General features: G+C 56.9%; 1 protein-coding gene across 1 annotated transcript in view; it reads right to left on the bottom strand.

Moving 5' to 3' along the window:
- ARIH1 (ariadne RBR E3 ubiquitin protein ligase 1) overlaps positions 1 to 13,075 on the bottom strand; it is a 101,833-nt gene extending 88,758 nt beyond the window's left edge. Inside the window, exon 1 of the mRNA XM_064157219.1 lies at positions 12,644 to 13,075. Coding sequence (XP_064013289.1) covers positions 12,644 to 13,012 — 369 coding nt within the window. The 5' untranslated portion in view covers positions 13,013 to 13,075. The remainder of the gene's footprint in view (positions 1 to 12,643) is intronic.
- Positions 13,076 to 23,067: the final 9,992 nt, after the last annotated feature.

The raw sequence follows: 23,067 nt of genomic DNA, 5'->3' as shown, positions 1-23,067 counted from the left end.
TCCAACCCAAACCAGCCTATAAATCTACAAACCCATCTCACCAGCTTTGAAGTGCTGCACCCAAGCAGCTGGTCAGGACAGTGGCACTTGCCAGGACACTTGCACAAGGCAGGTAGCTAAGCTGCAACAGGAAGCAGTACTTGGTTTGGAAGTATTTCAATGGCTTCTGAGCTTCCTCCTAGTTCCAAGTGACTTAGGCACTGCAGAAAGCATCTGCGTAAGCCTCTGGACCTGAAATGATTCCTGACATCTGGCACAAGCTCCTGCTGCCTCAGAGCAAGCAGGAAACATGGTGCAGATGGTGGCATCTGAGTGTCCAGCCCTTCCCACAGCAAACCACTGAATACCAGCAGGAGTTACTCAGCCCTCTGCAAACAGGGGCCCTCTTTGGGAAGGGACATCTCAAACCCTAAAGCCAAGTACGAGCTCCAAACCGTGCTGCGTGTGAAGCTCAGCTACCGAGGAGGCCTTCAGCAGCAGGCTTTGGATCCCTCATTTTAGCATCACTTCCATCACACCTCAAGATCAAAAGCTACAAGCAAGGTGAGGCATCAAACAGAGCCAGGCTAACTCAAGGGTTAGACAAAACCTGGGATGCTGAAGATGTTTAAACGGTGACAGAGTTTCCATTATTAGAGTTAGAAGCAGGGGGAGGTCTCCTCCAGACGCTGCAGAATCACAGAACCTCAGGGCTTGGAAGGGGCCTCTACAGGTCCAACCCTGCTGCCAGGGCAGGATCACCCAGGGCAGGGCACACAGGAACACATCCAGGTGGGCCCTGAAAGTCTCCAGAGAAGGAGACTCCACAACCTCTCTGGGCAGCCTGCTCCAGGCCTCCAGCACCCTCACTCCAAACAAGTTTCTCCTCATGCTGAGGTGGAACCTCCTGGGCTCCAGCTTGTACCTCTGCTCTATCACTGGGCACTGCCACACAGAGCCTGGCACCTTCCTCCTGACCCCTACCCCTCAGATATTTATGGACATTAATCAGATCCCCTCTCACCTTTCTCCCCTCCAGACTAAACAGCTCTCAGTCTTTCTTCCCAGCAGAGATGTTCCAGTCCCTTCATCATCATCACAGCCTCTCTGAGACACTCTGCAGCAAATCCCTGTCCCTCTTGAACTGGGGAGCCCAAAACCAAACCCTCATCATGCTGGAGCCTCCTGTGCTGATACTGCAGGCAAGCTGGGGAGATCTCTCTCCAACAGGCAGGCAGCTGCACTTAAATGCCCCACTTGGCTATGAACCCTCCACTTCTTACCACAAAGGAGGCTGCAATTTCCTTCTAACTGCTGAGGATCCTGAAGGACTTGATGAAACCCAGCAGCTCTGAGCATACCTAAGAGCCTCCCAGCATTCCTGATGGCTGCCAGCACTGAAACTCGCAGTATTTTTAGAGCTCTCTAACTCCAGAAGTGCAGAGGGCAAGAAGCACGAGCCTCAGCTGAGCCACCTTCAGCCCCCACAGTCACTTCCCATGGAACATCACAACGGTAGGGATTGGAAGGGACCTCTGACATGGAGTCCAAGCCCCAGCCCAAGAAGGATCCCCTGGGGCAGGCCACAAAGCAACGCATGGAGAGCAGGCTTCAAAGTATCCAGAGAAGACTTCAGCTCCTCTGCGGGCAGCTCTCGTGCCACAACCTGAATTCTTTGCCCAGTTGCTACCCATTCAGAACAGGCTTTCCTCAGAGGAGCAAGCAGCTATGTTCTCCAGAAAGAAGAGACTCCTGCAAATGATTTCTGGGTAAAACCCTCCACCAGCACAGCCTGGAGAGCACTTCCTTACAGCCAGCAGCAGAACCACACTCTCCTTCACCTCACTCAGGGAGCAAAGGGGAAGAGAGATCCTTTGCAGACTAGAGAAGTGAAAGCACTTCAGAGGTGCCACCTGGGGAGCTGCTCTACAGGGAGCTACTTTTGATTCACAAGTTAACACCATCAGACGTAGAACCACAGAATGGGTTGGAAGGGACCTTCCAGATCATCCAGTCCCAGCTCCCCTGCCAGGGGCAGGGACACCTCCCACCAGCCCAGGTTGATCAAGGTCTCACCTGAAGTGGCCTTGAACACCTCCAGGGAAGGGGCAGCCACAACCTTCCTGGGCAACCTGTGGCATTGTCTCACCACCCTCACTCTAAAGAATATCTTCCTCCTCTCCAGTCTCAATCTCCTCTCTTCCAACTTAAATCCACGTTGGTCTTTCAGGTCTCAGCTTCAATCCCAACAGAGGACACACTGTGTCCCACACTCCTCAACCCAAGGCTGCTCACCAAACAGCACTTTTTTTTCAAGTGAGGTATTTTTGGAATAGAATCACAGAATGATTTGGGTTGGAAGGAACCTCCACAGGTCATCTAGGCACAGGACAGCCCTATGCTTCCACATAAAATCACAAAGGCTAAAACACAGGCTAAAAAAGTTGGGGCTGTTCAGTCTGGAGAAGAGAAGGCTCTGGGAAGACCTTAGAGCTACATTGCAGTATCTGAGGGAGAGCTAAAGGAAGGCTGGGGAGGGACTATTTAGAAGGGCCTGTGGTGACAGGACAAAGGGCAATGGTTTGGAACTGGAGCAGAGCAGATTTAGGTTGCACATCAGCATCTTTCCTGACAAGAGTGGTCAGGGATTGGCAGAGGCTGCCCAGGGAGGTGGTGGAGTCTCCATCCCTGGAGGTGTTCAAGAAACCTGTGGCCATGGCACGTGGGGACCTGTTCTGATGGCTGTTGGGTTGCTGTTGGACTGGAGGATCTGGGAGGTCTTTTCCAGCTACAACAATTCTGTGATTCTAACTCTAGGAAGTTCTGTACAATGTGGGCAGTAAGACACCGGAACAGACTGCCCAGAGACATGGCTGAAGACATTCAACATCAGACTTAACATAGAATCACAGAATCAACCGGTTGGAAGAGACCTCCAAGATCATCCAGTCCAACCTATCACCCAGCCCTAACCAATCAACCAGACCATGGCACTAAGTGCCTCAGCCAGGCTTTGCTTGAACACCTCCAGGGACGGTGCCTCCACCACCTCCCTGGGCAGCCCATTCCAATGCCAATCACTCTCTCTGGGAAGAACTTCTTCCTAACATCCAGCCTAGACCTACCCTGGCACAACTTGAGACTGTGTCCCCTTGTTCTATTGCTGGTTGCCTGGGAGAAGAGGCCACCCCCCACCTGGCTACAATGCCCCTTCAGGTAGTTGTAGACAGTAATAAGATCACCCCTGAGCCTCCTCTTCTCCAGGCTAAACAGGCCCAGCTCCCTCAGCCTCTCCTCATAGGATTTGTGCTCCAGGCCCCTCACCAGCTTTGTTGCCCTTCTCTGGACATGTTCCAGCACCTCAACATCTTTCTTGAATTGAGGGGCCCAGAACTGGACACAGCACTCAAGGTGTGGCCTGACCAGTGCTGAGCACAGGGGAAGAATAACCTCCCTTGTCCTACTGGCCACACTGTTCCTGATGCAGGCCAGGATGCCATTGGCTCTCTTGGCCACCTGGGCACACTGCTGGCTCATCTGAGCAGCCTGACCTGGCTAGCAGACAGCAGGAGCAGGTCCAGCAGGGGCTTAGACCAGATGGCCCTCAAGGGTCCCTTCCAGCCCCATGCATTCTGTGCACGTGGGAACCTGCATCAAACCAGCACAGACATCAGGGGCTCAGGGTTTCCTTCCTAGCATCAACTCCTGCAAGGCTCCCACTGAGGAGTCAGTCTGTGCTAAGCAGGAAAGTGTCAGCTCCCAGGTTCATTTGTAATTCTGATTTCAGACCCAGAAATAGTTCTTGTTTCACATCCAGGGCCGCCAACGCCGCAGCCCCAGTTCGGCCTCCAGCTGACAGCAGGGAGAACACTTCTGCTTTGCACGGCAAGCAGGGGCCTGTGCTCACCAAAAGCAACCCCCAGCAAACACCAACGGCTCTGTTTACTACGTGCTCCTGGCTCTGAGAAACAAACGGTTTCAAGAAGCTGCAGCACAAAGCCATTTGGGTTTCACTTGGGGAACATCCCCAAGCCAGTCCCCGGCTGCAGCCGCCAGGGCCCCGAGGGAGGGCTGCCTCCTTGGCATTCCTGAGCAGCCAGGAGGAGACAAAGGAGAGCAGCAGCACATTTCTGTACTCGTGGCCAGCCCCCAGATTTACAGCTGACCTAACAGGAATGGAAAGCTAAGACAAAGCAGAGGTTGGGAAAGCCCTCTGAGATCAAGCCCCACTGTTAACCCTACCCTACTGAGGCCACCTCTCCTCAGCACCTCACCTGCATGGGTTTCCAAAACTTCCAGGGACTGGGACTCCACCACTGCCCTGGGCAGCCTCATCCAGAGCTTAACCACCCTTTCAGGGAAGAAATTGCTCCTCGTGTCCAGCCTAATCCTCCCCTGGCACAATTTCAGGCCAGTTCCTCTCCTTCTATCACCTGAGACTAGGGAGCAGAGCCCAACCCCAGCTCACTGCAGCTGTAGAGAGCAATGAGCTCTGCCCTCAGCCTCCTCTGCTCCCAGCCAACTCCCCCAGCTGATCCTCCCCAGACCCTGCCCCAGCCTTGCTGCCCTTCTCTAGACCCACCTCAGCTGCTGCTCCCCAGCCCTGTTCTCCAGACCCTGCCCCAGCCTTGGTTGCCCTTCTCTAGACCCACCTCAGCTGCTGCTCCCCAGCCCTGCTCTCCAGACCCTGCCCCAGCCTTGGTTGCCCTTCTCTAGACTCACCTCAGCTGCTGCTCCCCAGCCCTGTTCTCCAGACCCTGCCCCAGCCTTGGTTGCCCTTCTCTAGACCCACCTCAGCTGCTGCTCCCCAGCCCTGCTCTCCAGACCCTGCCCCAGCCCTGCTGCCCTTCTCTAGACCCACCTCAGCTGCTGCTCCCCAGCCCTGCTGCCCTTCTCTAGACTCACCTCAGCTGCTGCTCCCCAGCCCTGCTCTCCAGACCCTGCCCCAGCCTTGGTTGCCCTTCTCTAGACCCACCTCAGCTGCTGCTCCCCAGCCCTGCTCTCCAGACCCTGCCCCAGCCTTGGTTGCCCTTCTCTAGACCCACCTCAGCTGCTGCTCCCCAGCCCTGCTCTCCAGACCCTGCCCCAGCCCTGCTGCCCTTCTCTAGACCCACCTCAGCTGTTGCTCCCCAGCCCTGCTGCCCTTCTCTAGACCCACCTCAGCTGCTGCTCCCCAGACCTGTTCTCCAGACCCTGCCCCAGCCTTAGTTGCCCTTCTCTAGACCCACCTCAGCTGCTGCTCCCCAGCCCTGCTCTCCAGACCCTGCCCCAGCCTTGGTTGCCCTTCTCTAGACCCACCTCAGCTGCTGCTCCCCAGACCTGTTCTCCAGACCCTGCCCCAGCCTTGGTTGCCCTTCTCTAGACCCACCTCAGCTGCTGCTCCCCAGCCCTGCTCTCCAGACCCTGCCCCAGCCTTGGTTGCCCTTCTCTAGACCCACCTCAGCTGCTGCTCCCCAGACCTGTTCTCCAGACCCTGCCCCAGCCTTGGTTGCCCTTCTCTAGACCCACCTCAGCTGCTGCTCCCCAGCCCTGCTCTCCAGACCCTGCCCCAGCCTTGGCTGCCCTTCTCTGGACCCACCTCAGCTGCTGCTCCCCAGCCCTGATCTCCAGACCCTGCCCCAGCCTTGGCTGCCCTTCTCTGGACCCCCCTCAACTCCTCAATGTCATTCTTGGAGTGAGGGGCCCAAAACTGAACTCAGAATTCGAGGTCAATTAAATGGCTCATTAAAGCACAGTCTTCAAATGACTCTGGAGACTTAAGAGACAAGCCAAGGCTTTCCCACCTGTAAACACAGACATTTCAAATCATTCTAAGGAGACAAGGAATTATCTACAGGATTAGAGCTCCTGGCAGGCCAGGAACAGCCACCATGGCATTCCCAGAAGCTATGCTGGGCTGGCTTCTACCAGTCCCTCCAGCATGCTTTGTCACAGGAGGTTTTTTCCCCATTCTTTTGGAATTATTAAGTGCATTCCTACCATAATGAAACACCTTGTAAATGCCACCTGACAGAAGGCCCCAGCTGAAGAGAGCATTTCCTACCAGCATCACAACACAGAGGGCCCCAGCACCAATTTCATCATCAAATCACTAACCACACGGTAAGAGAAGCCAGAGGCTTGCAAATGCACCCCCGTGCAGGCAGCACAGGCAGCCCCAAGTGCAAGCAGCATCAGCCTGAAGTGCTCCAGCCCACAGACTCCTACCTAATGCTTGTCAAGCAGCTTCAAGCACTCTGAGTTTTCAAGATGTCATCTCTTAACGTTCAGCACCCAGTCAGAAGCACGACCCTGTGTGACAGCAGCCATCCCTGCTGCTCGCTGGCAACTCATGCCTATTTTGGACGCTGTGGAGAACAGGGCTGAGGGAGGTGAGCTTTTTTAGCCTGCAGAAAAGGGGGCTCAGGGGAGACCTCATGGCTCCCTACAACTCCCTGAAAGAAGGCTTGACAAGGTGGCTGTTGGTCTCTTCTCCCTAGTCACAAGTGATAGGATGAGAAGAAATGTCCTCAGGTTACACCAGGGGAGTTTAGGTCAGACACTTTGGCCACAACAACCCCAAGCAGTGCTGCAGGCTGGGGACAGAGCAGCTGAGAGCAGCCAGGCAGAGAGGGAGCTGGGGGTGCTGGCAGAGAGGAGCTGCAGAGGAGGCAGCAGTGCCCAGGTGGGCAGCACAGCCAATGGCATCCTGGGCTGGCTCAGGAGCAGTGTGGGCAGCAGGACAAGGGAGGTTCTTGTGCCCCTCTGCTCAGCACTGCTCAGGCCACCCCTGCAGTGCTGTGTCCAGCTCTGGGCTCCTCCATTGCAGAGAGATGCTGAGGTGCTGGAAGGTGTTTGGAGAAGGGCAGCAAGGCTGGGGAGGGGCCTGGAGCACAGCCCTGTGAGGAGGGGCTGAGGGAGCTGGGGGGTGCAGCCTGCAGCAGAGGAGGCTCAGGGCAGAGCTCATTGCTGTCTGCAGCTGCCTGCAGGGAGGCTGTAGCCAGCTGGGGTTGGGCTCTGCTGCCAGGCAGCCAGCAGCAGAAGAAGGGGACCCAGGCTCAAGCTGTGGCAGGGCAGGTCTGGGCTGGCTGTGAGGAGGAAGTTGTTGGCAGAGAGAGTGATTGGCACTGGAATGGGCTGCCCAGGGAGGTGGTGGAGTGGCCGTGGCTGGAGGTGTTGCAGCCAAGCCTGGCTGGGGCACTTAGTGCCATGGTCTGGTTGCTTGGCCAGGGCTGGGTGCTAGGCTGGGCTGGCTGAGCTTGGAGCTCTCTGCCAACCTGCTCGAGTCTGTGACATTAGAAGAAATTTCTTCACTGAAAGGGCTCTCAAAGACTGGCACAGGCTGCCCAGGGAAGCGGTTGAACCCCCATCCCTGGAAGTGTTTCAGAGAGTCAAAGATGTGGTGCTGAGGGCCATGGCTTAGCACCAGCCTTGGTCATTAGAGAATTGATGGTCTTTATGCTCTCAAAGCTCTTTTCCAAGCAAAACCATTCTACAAGTCTATCTGGAGCACACTGCTCACAGCTCTCAGGGAGGTGTCCTAAGTGACAAGTGGACATCAGTCAGTATTTGCTGTCCAAGCAAAGCCATTGCTTGGCAAGATCTCTTCTGCCAAGCAACAAAGGGTTAGTGCTTGCCATAAGAGAGCTCTATTTAACCACAGAGCTGGGACACTCTGGGCTCTGTCCACACTGCCTCAACTCCACTGGCCTCTTCCTCAACACACTTAACAAACATGGCTTTGTAAGTCAGGAGTGGCCTGGGCTTTGGCCTTACTTTAAAGGCAAAGCTTTTATCCAGCAAGGACCTGACCTTACTTCCAAAGAAGTTTTCAGTATGTAAATGAAAAACCTGGATTCATTGCAAATGCTCCAGTCTAACATCTTACCTGTTCTGCTCTCAAGAGGCTTCTTTTAAAGCCTACCTACCAAAGAAAAGGGAATTCTGAACTAAACTAACTTTGGTTGGATTCAGTGATGCCACTTCCTTTCAGAGAAAGCCCAGGTTTGAGCCCAACATGCTCACAACACCTGGCTGCAGCTGGGATCCTGTCCCCTGCTGTGAGGTGAGGAAAGAAGAAAAGGCTCAATTCATCCACAGAAGGGGTTGCAAAAGGTCTTCAAGATCTAGCTCCAACCCCCTTGTCATGGCCAGGGACAACTTCCACTTGCCCAGGTTGCTCAAGGCCTTGTACTTCTCGAGGGAGGAGGCATCCACAGCTTCCCTGGGCAACCTGTGCCAGTCTCTCCTCACCCTCACTTTCAATTTCTTCCTCCTCTCTGCTCTCCATCTCCCCTCTCCCAGCTCCCTCATCCTGTCACTCCCAGCCCTTGTCCAAAGTCCCTCTCCAGCTCGCCTGGAGCCCACTCAGCTACTGGAAGGCTGCTCTAAGGTCTCCCTGGAGCCTCTCTCCAGGCTGTACAGCCCCAACTCTCTCAGCCTGTCCCCATAGGGAAGGTTCTCCAACCCTCTGCTCATCTTTGTGGCCTCTTCTGGACCCACTCGAGCAGGCTGAGGTCCCTCTTAGGCTGGAGGTCCCAGGACTGGATGCAGTGCTCTGGAAGGAGGCTCACCAGAGCAGAGGGGGAGAATCACCTCCCCCATCACCTTTGGATGCAGCCCAACGCCAGCACCCACTGCCAGCTCCCTCTTGTTGCACTTTGTCTCAAACATCATCCACTTTGGAGCTCCACCCCACTATTTTCAACACCTGACCATGACAAAGTGCAAGAAAAATGACTATGGTCAGTGACATCACCATGAGGTCACTGTAATGCTCCACAAAAAAGGCACCCAAAAAGGAGAAATGAACCTGACTCGAGTCCTGAAACCAGACAGACCTGCAGCAAGGCAAAGGAGAAGAGTGTAAAGGCCAGGCAAGGCTCCAAAGACACAGCTCATCATGTGCTCCATCCAGAGCAGAAATAAACATGCTTTCTAAACAGTTCTCAAGTGCATTTTCAGAGGATCTGGAGCAAAGATGGAAGCAGCAATCTTATATAAAAAGAAACATTAACGACAGCAGCAAATTATTAGGACAAAAGTTCAGAGAGGAAGGACCTGGGGAAGCTGTGGGCACACGCCCCTGAGAGGGGAAAGCTTTTTGTTCACAACCAGCCCCACATCCAGGTTTTCACAGTTGTTGAGCAAGTTCTGCTGCCAGCAGCTGGAAAAGCACCAGGAATCCGCCTGTTTACCTTGACAACTAAAATCCAAAGGAGCATGTCGAGTGACTCCCTCCTCTGCAGAACCGCAGCGGCAGGATGCAAGTGCTACTCTGCTGCAAGGTGGAGTTTGAAACTCTCAGCCAACCTCCAGCACAAGGCTCGGGAGCTTATTCATAGCCCTGTGCTTGCCTTTAGAAAGGAAGGGTAGTTCTTACTGTGGGAGACAGAGAGGCAAGCAGATTATAAGCACAATGCCAACACTGTGCAAAAACCACCACTCAGCACCAAAATCCTGCTCGTGCTTAAAGAGCAGGCAAAGCATTCTGCGTGTCTGAGTGACCCTGAGCCCACCCTAGTGCACTGCAACTACACTTCAGTGGTCTCAGAAGGCCAAGCAATAAAGAAGGCAGTAGTTCTGCAGCCAGTGGCCACCTGCAAGAGCCCAGTGCCAGACTCTGCAACTAGGAAGCTCACCAGAAGTTGGCTGCCACTTCTGCAAAGCCTCCAGCACAGCAAACCCCTGTCTTGAGAAGTTCAGAGTTTTCCTTTATGGCTTATACTTGGAAATGGCTCAAAGGATGGGAGAATAAGCTGCATTTAGTCCCTCTGAGTATTAACACTATCAACTAATAAGCTGTTTGGCTGTTCAGTATAGAGAGTTCATAGAATCAAGCAGGTTGGAAGAGAGCTCCAAGCTCAGCCAGCCCAGCCTAGCACCCAGCCCTGCCCAACCAACCAGACCATGGCACTAAGTGCCCCAGCCAGGCTTGGCTTCAACACCTCCAGCCACAGCCACTCCACCACCTCCGTGGGCAGCCCATTCCAATGCCAATCACTCTCTCTGCCAACAGCTTCCTCCTCACATCCAGCCTGAACCTCCTTGAGGTTCTCCTCCTTGAGACTGTGCCCCTTGTTCTGTTGCTGGTTGCCTGGCAGAAGAGACCAGAAGTTATACCTACCATGGCTCAGCCAGCCCCTTGCAGATACTTCATGGCTCACTGATACATTTTCCTTTCACTGCAGCTGCAAAGATAACAACTGAAAAACAAAAGCCTACTTATACTTGATTCCTGGTCAGAAGAAATCAGTCCTGCTGATGATGAGAGGACACAAGACCTGCAGCTGAAGTTCTTGGGTATGGGGCACCTCTTCATTACATCCTAGCTTGAGCAATTAAGTTTTCAAGAACTCCAAAACATCACCACAACCACCAGCACTGGATGGTTCCACCAAGAACCCAGCACTGAGTGAGACCAAAGCCACCCAGCACTTGACAGGAACAAGTGAATCACAGCACTGCAACCCAGGATCCACAGGAGGATCCCGAGCCAGGGTAACTCCAGAAAAGGTTTAGTGAACCAGAAAAGCAGCAGCAGCAATGCTGGTTGAGTGCCAAAAGCAAGGAAATAAACACAACACAGCCCTGGAAGATTTCACCACCAGCAACAGAAGCAGCAACTGAATTTGGTTCACTTACCTCTGACCAGACTAGAGCTCTAAAGGCTGACATTTAAAAGCAACTCAATGTTTTTCTACCCTCTTCTGATACATTCCAGGGCTCAAGCTGATTTTAGGTGCCGAGTTTACCCATGCCACTCCAAACCAACTGGCTTTCTGCACTCTGCTCTGTTCAACCAGCAATAACCACTGCAAACCTAACAGGAACAACTACAGCGCTAGCAGCAGCCACAGTGATTCTGTGGAGGCACTTTGTAAAGCTCCTGCAGAGCCCTGCACAGCCAAGACTATCACAGGGTTAGGACTTCCACTGCCACCACAGCTACATGAGCAGCCCAAGGGTCTCATTATCTATACTGCCTGAGTTCTGCCACTCGGAGGTCAAGCACAGAAGTGGGACAGCTGAAGGGCAGCATAAGAGTCGGGGAAAAGCCCCACAGACCAGAATCCAGGACCTTGCCTAAGAAATCAGGTCATAAAGACTGTGTTGTTGAGTCCCCCACGCCAGACAGGTCTGGAAATCACACCAGGAGCAGGAATACTCCTCACTGACAGGAACTTTCCCAACACTTTGCTTATGCAAAGCTAGGGCCAAGAGTAGAATCAGCTCACTTCAATCAGCACGGGTCATGTTTTTCAGTCACAGTCATTAAACACTGACTCACCACTTCAGAAGTTTTTACACCTTAAACCAGCTATTAAGTCATCAACTGTTTGCCACCACTTGTTTCCCTCCCTATATTAGGATCAATAACCAGCAGCAAAGAAACAGCCATGCTTAACCACGAGATCTCCTTTAGCTGCAGCTAATCAGCTAAGCTAAAGGAGACTCCTTCACTCGGCTTTACGTGGGGACTACTATTATTAAAAGTCACCAGCCTCAATTTGACTTAAGAAGTGCCCATTTGCTAATTTAGCATGCAAATACCTTTACAGTTGTTTGCATGAAGCTCCACAGAAGCCACCATGGACTTACAGTGTTTTACAGCTGTTACCACAGCCACTGCCGAGCTGGGCAAAAGCATTTGCTAAAGCACCTCCTATTTAAACGGATTTACCAGGGCTGGAAGTACAACCAACCAGCAAAACAACTGCTCTCTGGGCACTGTTTCATTTAACATCAGTGCATGTCACCACCTCGCACCGTTCCTGCTTGCACAGTGGGAGGCTTCTCCCTATTTAGCCCCTCTTAAACTGTGCCTAACACTGAGTAAAGGGGAACAAAAGACATCCCACGCACCGCGGTCACCTGCAAAGCAAAAAGTCAACTGCCTCAGAAACTTTACGGTGAGCAGGAGCAAAACTCCACCGTGCCCACGTAGAAAGGGGCACTAGACAGGTTAAGTGACTTGAGTACACTTTCCCCACCCCCCGACAGCCCACAGATAAGACTTCGATGCTTTCACGTCAATGTTGTTTTGATCCCGATCTCCACTTCAAAGCAGTGAGCTTGCAAAAGTTGCCGTTTTGAAGCGATTGCTCATGTCCCTCCTGGCCTACGCTGAAAATAAACACACGGTTCAGCCCTACGAGCAGAGCAGGAGCGTTTGGATGTGGTGGGAGGGAAGGGAAGGGAGAAGGCAACAAAACCAGAGCAGTGCCTGGCAGCCTCTCCCCGAATTCCTGAGCTCGGCACCGACTCGCCACATTACCGAACGACCTGGAGGGGCTAAAATCCCCTCTAGGCAGCGTGAAGATGGAGAGGAAGGCAGGCAAAACACCGATTACTGCCTACCGACTGAAGACCACACAAAGAGGAGCCCTTTTAAAGCCAAGTGTCTCGTTCCCGACGCTTCCACGGAAGGAAGCGAGTTCCCGGCCTGCCACGAGGGGCCTCCTCGGGGGAAAGAGGGACCGCGGAATGCCCTCGGCCAGCCGGGAAGGGGACGGCACTGCTGGCTGCCTCGCAGGGTCTGTGGGAGGGGAGGGCGCCTAGGCCGCAGGAGGCCCGGGGCCGGCGGCCCGGGGCGAGAGAAGCTCGTTGGCTGCGCGGCCCGCGCCGCCTCCCCCCTACCCCGAGTCTCCTTCCCGGTCCCGCTCCTGCTCCCGGCATTTCGCACCTGGATCACCTCGTTGACCTCCCGGATGCACTCCACCATGTGCTGCAGAATCTGCTCCGCCGTCAGCACTTCGTAGCGATAATCCTCCTCCTGGTCGGGGCCGCCGCCGCCTCCGGGGCCCGGGCCGCCGCCTAGGCCGCCTCCGCCACCGCCGCCGCCGGGGCCCAGCCCTCCCGTGTCACTGCCTAGCAGCCCGTCGCGCTCTCCGCCGACGCGCAGCCCGGGCTCCACCAGCTCTACTTCGCCCAGGTCCAGGTTATCGTCGGGCTCGTCCTCCTCCTCGTCCTCCTCGTCCTCCTCCGCGCCGCTGTCCTCGCTGCACTCCTCGTCCTCGTCGAACTCGTAGTTGTAACCCTCGTCCGAGTCCATGGCGAGGGCGCTGAAGGAACGGCGGCGGCTCCCGCGGCGCCGCCCCCCCTACCCCACCCCACCGGCCTGCCTGGCGCCCGCCGCCGCCACCCCCCCGCCGCCGGCGCTGGCCCCGACCCGGCCCCGCCGCGCCTCAGCCGCCGCCAACAAAGGGACGCGGCCGCCCCGCTCCGTCACCGCGCGCCGCGCACGCTCCGCACGCCGCGCCGCGTGACGCAACGGCGCCGCGCCCGCGCCGCCGCCCCCCCCCCCCGCCGCGCCCCGCCCCGCCCCGCCGCGGCCATCTTGGGTGCGCGCACACCCCAGCCCCGCCCGCCCCCGCCGCCATCTTGAGTGTGGCGGCGCCGGGCCGGGGGCGGCGCCATGCTGGGTGCGGCACAGGCGGCGGCGGCGGCGGCGGCGGCGGCGGGGCAGAAGCGTTCTGCCGGCTCCCACCGTTGCCGTCCCGCGCCGGGGCGCTGCAGGCTGACGGGGAAGCGTGTGGTGGAGGCGAGAGCCCTCCCGAGCTGGCCTGTCAGCTGAGCGCGGCGGGAGCGCCCTGGGCGCCGCCGGTAGGCAAGCGGCAGCGCTGTGCCCGCGGGGCGCAGCCCGTCAGGGGCACTGCCAGCAGAGTAGGTTGTTCTGCCGCAGAAATCAGAGCGAAGTGGCCCCGGGACCTGCCAGGCAAACGTTCGCCTGAGGCCACGGGATAAGTGCGTGCTGCGGCTGCGGGCGGCAGGCTGCCGGGCGGCCCCTCCGCGCCGCCAGCTCTGCCTCTGCCCGGCACAGATAACGGAGCCCGCGTTCCGCCGCGGCGCGGCCTCGGCTCCCGCCCTGCCCTGGGGGCTCGGCGTCCTCCGGGGGAGAACGACACACCAGCAGCCTCACCACCACACCACAAACAGACCTCTTTCCTCTCCCGCCGCTGACCAGAGCCCAGCCCGGGGCCGGGAAGGGCTGCGGGGCAGTCGGACGCGGCGGCAGCGCTACCCCCGCTGGCGCTGACCCTGCCAGGGTCGCTCTCCTGGGCACCGAGCTGCCGGCGAAGGGCAGAGCGGGCGCCGGGGTGCTGCGGGGGTTGAGTGCCCTTCGCCTCAGCTCTCCTTGCCGGCATGGCCGCAGAGCCCCCTCTGCTTCCAGCCCCGGCCCCGCTCGGCCCGGCGCGGGGGAGGCGAGCTGGGCTCGTTCGCAGCCGTGCGGGGAGCGCCAGGGCCGCCGGTTGGCTTGGAAACAGGGCTGCAGCCCGGCCCGGGGGAGAGCCAGCTGCCGCTAAACCCTCCGCTGCTGCTCGCTGCAGAGGAGAGACCAGCAGAGCCCCGGGAGGGCTCCAGGGCCACCTCCTCTCCGCCAGGGCGGTAGTCCCCCGCTTGCTCACGCCGCGGGCAGCTGTTTCTTCCCGGGGTGAAGCGGGGCCCTTCTGATGCGCTGACCGCAGTCAGCCCGCACCCGGAGGAAGATGCCCTCATGCCCAGAGGGCGGGGGAGGCTCAGCGCTGCGGTATGCAGCGTGGGTGTGGAGAGATGCCTCAGCTCCTTGGGGCGGGAGTCACCCTGGCACTGCGCTCCAGCAGCACCCAGTGCAGCAGCGCCCAGTGCAGCAGCGCCCAGTGCAGCAGCGCCCAGTGCAGCAGCGCCCAGTGCAGCAGCGCCCTGCCTCCGTGCACACACCTGCTGAGACGGGCACAGAACGGGGAGCTGCCTGTGAAAGGGTGCTCGTGTTCTGCTGGAGCACAAAGAGCAGGATGGCTGCGGCAACAGGCGAGGCAGGCAGCTGCCCTGGGGATCCAAGCAGATTAAGTGTCTGGCGTCCGGGAGAAAGGCTTCTAGAACCTTCACTGGGTACCAGAGTCATAGAATCAGGCAGGGCTGGAAGGGAGCACAAGGAGCAGGCAGTGCCAACCCCCCTGCCATGCCCAGGGACACCCTACCCTAGAGCAGCCTGACCACAGCCTCAGCCAGCCTGGCCTCAAACACCTCCAGCCATGGGGCCTCAACCCCCTCCCTGGGCAACCCATTCCAGCCTCTCACCACTCTCCTGCTCAACAACTTCCTCCTCACCTCCAGCCTCACTCTCCCCACCTCCACCTTTGCTCCATTCCCCCCACTCCTGACACTCCCTCACAGCCTCAAAAGTCCCTCCCCAGCTTTTTTGGAGCCCCCTTCAGACCCTGCAAGGCCACAAGAAGGTCCCCTGGGAGCCTCCTCTGCTCCAGCCTGCACAGCCCCAACTCTTTCAGGCTGTGCTCACAGCAGAGCTGCTGCAGCCTCTCAGCATCCTCCTGGCCCTGCTCTGGACACTCTCCAGCATCTCCACAGCCCTCTTGGCCCAGGGGCTCCAGAGCTGGATGCAGGACTCCAGGTGGGGTCTCAGCAGAGCAGAGCACAGCAGAGGGAGAGAATCCCCTCCCTGGCCCTGCTGGCCACACTGCTGCTGCTGCAGCCCAGCCTCTGCTTGGCTTTCTGGGCTGCAAGTGCTCACTGCTGGCTCCTGTGCAGCTTCTCCTCCAGCAGCACCCCCAAGTGCCTCTCCTCAGGGCTGCTCTCCAGCCTGGCACTGCCCAGCCTGGATTGCTGCTTGCCATTGCCTCGCCCCAGCTGCAGGACCTTGCCCTTGCTCTTGTTGCACCTCCTGAGCTTGGCTTGTGCCCACCTCTGCAGCCTGCCCAGCTCCCTCTGCATGGATCCTGCCCTCCAGCCTGGCTGCTGCACCACACAGCTTGGTGTGGGCAGCAAACTTGCTGAGGCTGCACTCAGTGCCTCTGCCCATGGCACCCACAGAGATGCTGACCAAGCCTGGTGCCAGGACTGATCCCTGAGGGACCGTGCTTGTCCCTGGCCTGCACTTGCCCATGGAGCCATTGACAGCCACTCTCTGGGTGCAGCCTTCCAGCCAGTTCTGTACCCATCCAGTGGTGCACCCACCAGAGCCATGTGTCACCAGCCTGGGGACCAGGATGTGGTGTGGGACAGTGGCAGAGGCCTTGCTCAGCTCCAGGTAAATGACATCAGTTGCTCTCCCCTGTGTATCTTCAGATACACAGACAGCTTCCAAAATACCCTAGGAGTGTCCTGTAGCACTGCAGCCACCTCCAGCAGGCTCTCTAGGTTGGAGTGTTTGGTAGCACTGCAGCCACCTCCAGCAGGCTCTCTAGGTTGGAGTGTTTGGTAGCACTGCAGCCACCTCCAGCAGGCTCTCTAGGTTGGAGTGTTTGGTAGCACTGCAGCCACCTCCAGCAGGCTCTCTAGGTTGGAGTGTTTGGTAGCACTGCAGCCACCTCCAGCAGGCTCTCTAGGTTGCAGTGTTTGGTAGCACTGCAGCCACCTCCAGCAGGCTCTCTAGGTTGCAGTGTTTGGTAGCACTGCAGCCACCTCCAGCAGGCTCTCTAGGTGGGAGTGTTTGGTAGCACTGCAGCCACCTCCAGCAGGCTCTCTAGGTTGGAGTGTTTGGTAGCACTGCAGCCACCTCCAGCAGGCTCTCTAGGTTGGAGTGTTTGGTAGCACTGCAGCCACCTCCAGCAGGCTCTCTAGGTTGGAGTGTTTGGTAGCACTGCAGCCACCTCCAGCAGGCTCTCTAGGTTGGAGTGTTTGGTAGCACTGCAGCCACCTCCAGCAGGCTCTCTAGGTTGGAGTGTTTGGTAGCACAGCAGCCACCTCCAGCAGGCTCTCTAGGTTGCAGCCACCCGCGGTCTGCCCCGGACAGTGGCAGCACAGAGCCACCCCCATCAGGTGGCAGGCTGTAGTCCCTGAGCTCAGCTCTGGCTGAGCAGAGGTGCAGGGGGCTGAGCACACAGGGCACCTCACACCAAGCTCCCTGGCAAATAAAGCCAGTCCCCTAATTACCCTTCGTGTTGGGGACAGCAAAGGCCCCGGCGTTAATCATCCTGCCCTGTGTGAGCAGGCACAGTGCTGCCTTTGTGCAGCTGCACCTCACCTGCCCCACACCAGCCAGGCTGGGCCCACCTCACACAGCAGCCCTGGAGGCTCAGCTGCTCGCCTCCAGCTCCTCACCCTAAACCTCATCCTCCAAGGGGGGCTGTGTGTTGCCCCTTAGGACTCCACACTGCTACGGTCCCCAGCCAGTGTGTGATGGTTTGGGTGTCCCCTGCCCCCCACACTTAGGAAAATCACCCAGACTAGACTCAGCTGCTGGGAAGTTGAATGAAGCTTTTTACTTACAGCTTAGCACAATACCCAAGCAGGTATTTACAATCTGTGCAGCTATAGACAGAAACACACAAGTTAAAGGTAACACAGACACACAGCAGCCCTCCCAGAAACCTGAGTCCCCAGGAGGGGCTCCCAACCACCCTTCCACCTTCCTCCCACCCCTCCACCTTACCCCAGGCTTTACCTTACGTGCAAGGTGAGTTTGGAGGGTTGGCCAGGGGGGTGAGCAAGCAGAAGGATTAAGTCACACAGACAGCAGGTTAGGTTAGAGAGAGAGAAGTGCAGCCCCAAAGCCAGAGAGACTGTCACCTGTGTTTGTGTTCTTGCTCTTACCCATCTCAGCAAGCCCCAAAGCCAGAGAGACTCTGTCACCTGTGTTTGTGTTCTTGCTCTTACCCATCTCAGCAAGCCCCAAAGCCAGGGAGAGACTCTGTCACCTATGTTTGTGTTCTTGCTCTTACCCATCTCAGCAAGCCCCAAAGCCAGGGAGAGACTCTGTCACCTATGTCTGTGTTCTTGCTCTTACCCATCTCAGCAAGCCCCAAAGCCAGAGAGACTCTGTCACCTATGTTTGTGTTCTTGCTCTTACCCATCTCAGCAAGCCCCAAAGCCAGAGAGAGACTCTGTCACCTATGTTTGTGTTCTTGCTCTTATCCAGCTCAGCAAGCCCCAAAGACAGAGTGAGACTCTGTTACCTGTTTGTGTTCTTGCTCTTACCCAGCTCAGCAAACCCCAAAGCCAGAGAGAGACTCTGTCACCTATGTTTGTGTTCTTGCTCTTACCCAGCTCAGCAAGCCCCAAAGCCAGAGAGACTCTGTCACCTATGTTTGTGTTCTTGCTCTTACCCATCTCAGCAAGCCCCAAAGCCAGAGAGAGACTCTGTCACCTATGTTTGTGTTCTTGCTCTTACCCAGCTCAGCAAGCCTACGAGTGAAACAGACATCACCTTTGTTTCCTTTTCACAGCCTAGCATCTAATCCTTCTCACCCAAGCATTCCAGCACACGGTGACATGTGAGCAGGCATGAGCTGGCACACAGCAGCACATCTGCCCGCCGGAGCCCAGGGAGGCGCTGAGCAGCCAAGGAGGAGGTTGCTTTATCACAGCTTTGCAGCTTCCCAGAGCCTGCACTGGAAGCAAGCCCAGGTCCGGCTCTTGGCCGAGGTGACCTTCCCCTATCACACTGTTTGATAGCCACTTCTAAGTGGCCGGCCCCGGGCTGGCTGTGGGGGAGCTTGGGGGCTGTGGTGGCGGCTTGGGCACGGACAAGGACCCGACTGTCCTCCGAGAGCCCTTCCGCAGCCCCGCCGCGGGCATCCCAGCGCCTCCCCGCTGCCCTCTCCTGGCCCCCGCCGAGCCTGCAGAGCTTCTGAGCTCCCAGCCTGCCAGGTGAGCTGTTAGGAGGCAGGAATCGCCGAGCCCTTAAGGTTGGAAAACACCTCAAAGCTCACCCAGTCCAACCGTCAATACAGCACCACCAGCTGCTCCCAAGTGCCACGTCTACAGGTGTTTGAACAGCTCCAGGGATGGTGACTCCATCATAGGATGGTTTAGGTTGGAAAGACCTCAAGGATCAGCCAGTTCCAACCCCCTGCCCTAGGCAGAGACACCTCCCACTAGAACAGGTCCCTCAAGGCCTCATCCAACCTGGTCCTGAACACCTCCAGGGAGGTTGTGGAGCACAGAAGCACCCAATGTGATCTCTGATCACATTGGGTGCTTCTGTGCTCCACAACCTCCCTGGGAAACCTGTGCCAGTCTCTCACCACCCTCAACCTGTGCCAGTCTCTCACCACCCTCACTGTAAAGCACTTCTTCCTAACACCCAGTTTCAATCTCCCCTCTGCCACTTCAAACCCATTCCTCCTCCTCCTGTCACTCCCAGCCCTTGTCAATAGTCCCTCCCCAGCCTTCTTGTAGCCTCCTTCAGATATTGGAAGGCCACTCCAAGGTCTCCTCCAAGCCTTCTCCTCTCCAGGCTGCACAGCCCCAACTCTCCCAGCCTGTGCTCACAGCAGAGCTGCTGCAGCCCTCTCAGCATCTTGGTGGCCTCCTCTGGACTGTCTCCAACAGTCCCATGTCCTGCTTGTGCTGGGGGCTCCAGAGCTGCAGCCAGGAGTGCAGGTGGGGTCATGTCCCTAGGCAGCCTGTTCCAGTGCTTGATCACTACTTCAGGGAGGAATTTTTCCCTAATATCCAATCTAACCTTGCTCTGGTGCAGCTCAGCACCATTTCCTCTCATCCTATTCCTAGTTACTCAGGAGAAGAGACCAACACTCACCTCACCCTTACCTCACCTCCTTCAGGCAGTGATGGAGAGTGGAAAGGTCTTCCTTCAGCCTCCTTTTCTCCAGACTAAACAACCCCAGCCCTGCAGCTGCTCCTTTCAAGAGCAGTGCTCCAGACCCAGTTTTGCAGCCCTTCTCTGGACCTGCTCCATCACCTCAATGTTCCTGCAGTGACTAACCCAAAACCGAAGCCAGTATTGAAGGTTTGACTTCACCAGTGCCAAGTACAAGGGGACAATCACTGCCCTGGTCCTGCTGGCCACACTACTGCTTATCCAAGACAGGATGCTGGTAGCATTCTTAGCCACCTGGGCACACCCTGACTTTCAGCCAGCCCCTCTAGGTCCTTTTCTGATGGGTCCTGTGACTGCCCCAAGCCTGGAGCACTCATGAGGTTATTCATAGAGTCAAGCAGGCTGGAAGAGAGCTCCAAGCTCACCCAGCCCAACCTAGCACCCAGCCCTGCCCAACCAACCAGACCATGGCACTAAGTGCCCCAGCCAGGCTTGGCTTCAACACCTCCAGCCACGGCCACTCCACCACCTCCCTGGGCAGCCCATTCCAGTGCCAATCACTCTCTCTGACAACAGCTTCCTCCTCATCACATCCAGCCTAGACCTGCCCTGCCACAGCTCCAGGCTGTGTCCCCTTCTTCTGCTGCTGCTTGCCTGGCAGCAGAGCCCAACCCCAGCTGGCTACAGCCTCCCTGCAGGCAGCTGTAGACAGCAATGAGCTCTGCCCTGAGCCTCCTCTGCTGCAGGCTGCACCCCCCCCAGCTCCCTCAGCCTCTCCTCACAGGGCTGTGCTCCAGGCCCCTCCCCAGCCTTGCTGCCCTTCTCCAGACACCTTCCAGCACCTCAGCATCTCTCTGCAATGGAGGAGCCCAGAGCTGGCACAGCTCTGAAGGTGTGGCCTGGGCAGTGCTGAGCACAGGGGCAGAATCACTCTGCCATCCCCTTGCTCCCTGCAGTGGAGCTCACAGGTGGGGACTGCAGGGTAGCACCAGGAGTGTGGCACCATGCAGCTGCAGGCACTGGCTGATGGCAGCTCAGCCCCGCAGCCCTCACTGACAGCAGTGGTGTTGGGTGGCCACAGGCACTCAGCTGCCACAGTAACTCACAGCACCTCCCCAGGACAAGCCCTGCTGCAGGAGACTGTGAGTGCAGGCCGAGATGCCCCTTGGATCACCACTGTTTGTTCAGCCACCTCAAAGCTGTGTGAGCTGGAGGCAATCCAGAGGGGAAAAGGCTTTGCAAATAACTGCAGCAGTGCAAATGCCACTGGGCTAAGCTCCTCAGGAGCCCAAATTCTTCAGAGTGATGAACACATCTGGAACAGAGGTGGAACATCTGATAGAAGTGGTGGTATAAAGCCAGGAGAAACGGCTGGCACCCTCTCAGGCTGTGCTGCCATCCAGCCAGACCTGCACAGGCTGGAGAGCTGGGTGGAGGGAAACCTTGGGAAGCTCAAGAAGGGCAAGTGTAGGGTGACCTGCTGGGAAGCAGCTCTGTGGAGAGGGACCTGGGAGTGCTGGGGGACCACAAGTTTCCCATAAGCCAGCAGTGTGCCCTGTGGCAAAGAAGGCAAATGGTCTCCTGGAGTGCACATGGTCAGCAGGTCAAGGGACGTTCTCCTGCTCCTCTACTCTGCTCTATTGAGGCCACATCTGGAGTCCTGTGTCCAGTTCTGGGCTCCCCAGTTCAAGAGAGACAGGAAACTACTGGAGAGAGTCCAGGGAAGGCTCCAAAGGTGCTGCAGGGCCTGAAGCAGCTCTGTGAGGAGCAAAGGCTGAGAGCCCTGGGGCTGAGAGCCTGCAGAAGAGCAGCCCCAGAGGGCAGCTGAGCAGTGCTCAGCAAGGACTAAAGGGTGGGGGCAAAAGGATGGGGCCAGATTCTTGTCAGTGGTGCTCAGGGACAGGACAAGGGGCAATGGGCACAAACTGGAACCCAGGAGGAGAAAGTTGTTTGGTGTGAGGGTGCTGGAGCCCTGGAGCAGGCTGCCCAGAGAGGCTGTGGAGTCTCCTGCTCTGCATCCTGGACAACCTGCCTTAGTAGAGGAGGTTGGACTTAGATGATCTCCAAGAGGTCCTTTCCAACCACCACCATTCTGTGACCTCACCTCAAGCTTTTGGAGTTAAATGCTCCTTCTAAGTTGCTAACTGTTGTAACATCCCTCTTTACCATAACCCACCCCTGCCTGCTAGCTCAGAGCCTCCCAGACCTTGCTCCTCTTACGTGTGCTCTGCCATCTGAAGATGTCCCTCCTGTTCAACTCCATCTGTGCTGAGAAATTCATTTGCTGCATGCATCTGCCAGTTCCCCTGAGTGGCAGCACCTAGCATGACCCATGGTGGCTAGGGTGGATGCACAGAGATGGGAAACACACTCATCCTCTGCTTTGAAAAGCACCAGGATAGGTGATTATGGCTTGAAAAGCATCCCCAGAAGCATGGATGTTCCCCCTGGGCTGACCTGTTAGAGAAGGAGCTGGCTACTGAAGATAGCCTGGATGTGCATTTAGGGTCACCTCTTGACTTTGTGCATGTGGTAAAACTCCAGGGATCATCTCTCCTGGCTTCTGTGGGGTGTTTAGGTGCAAGAACCTCACTGCTCAGGGAAATGAGTGCTTTGGTCTCTTCAGCTCATGGCCCCACAGCGCTGGGGCTCAGAGGGACACTGCTTCACCCCCATCACTCCCTCAGGGACCTGTATCTCTAGCAGAGAGGAAGCAGCTGGGACACTCACCTCTTCTCCCACAGCACTCATTCTGGGATGGTGGAAAGCCCCAGCACAGCTCCCAGCACAGCTAGGCTAGGCTGGTGGCCTGACACTGCTGCTTGGCATGCCCATGTCTGCACCAAACTTAGGGGAATCACTCTGAGAGCAGCAATGTCACCCCAAAGGAGGAGACATGTCCTCATCAGCTCATCTTAGAGCCACGGACTCACTGCACTGTTTGGGTTGGAAAAGCCCTCCAAGGTCATCCAGGCCAACCAGCAACCCAGCACCACCATGGCCACCATACCATGCCCCCAAGTGATGGCACTTGAGGTTCTTGAACACCTCCAGGGATGAGGACTCCACCACCTCCCTGAGCAGCCTGCTCCAATTCCTGACCACTCTTGCAGCAAAGACATCTTTCCTTATCTCCAACCTTAACTTCCCCTGGCACAATTTCAGGCCAGTTCCTCTCCTTCTATCACCTGAGACTAGGGAGCAGAGCCCAACCCTAGCTCACTGCAACCTCCTTTCAGGGAGCTGTAGAGAGCAATGAGCTCTCCTCTCAGCCTCCTCTTCTCCTACTGAACACCCCCAGCTCCCTCAACCACTTCTCAAGAGAGCAGTTCACACAGAGCAGCCACAAGCTAGAAGCAGAGATGCCTCAGCAGCTCTTGCCAGCAGCTGTGTGACACTGCTGATCGCTGGCATCTCCCAGATGTGCTACAGGAGGCTTCACACCTGCAAGGATGCCCTGGACCACCACCACAGATCAGGTCACTTCAACAAAGAAATGGCTGCAACCCCAATGCCATAATTATTTCACCAAGGATGAAAGGGGAGGCAAACAAGCAAACGGAAGGGGTAAGTCTGCCCAGAAAGCTTCTGAGATGTCAACGTTCAAG

The sequence above is a fragment of the Pogoniulus pusillus genome, chromosome 17 (genome assembly GCF_015220805.1).
Source record: "Pogoniulus pusillus isolate bPogPus1 chromosome 17, bPogPus1.pri, whole genome shotgun sequence".
In the NCBI taxonomy this organism is placed as follows: domain Eukaryota; kingdom Metazoa; phylum Chordata; class Aves; order Piciformes; family Lybiidae; genus Pogoniulus; species Pogoniulus pusillus.
Note: the sequence above shows the minus strand (reverse complement) of the source record. Positions and strands in the feature narration are given on the sequence as shown.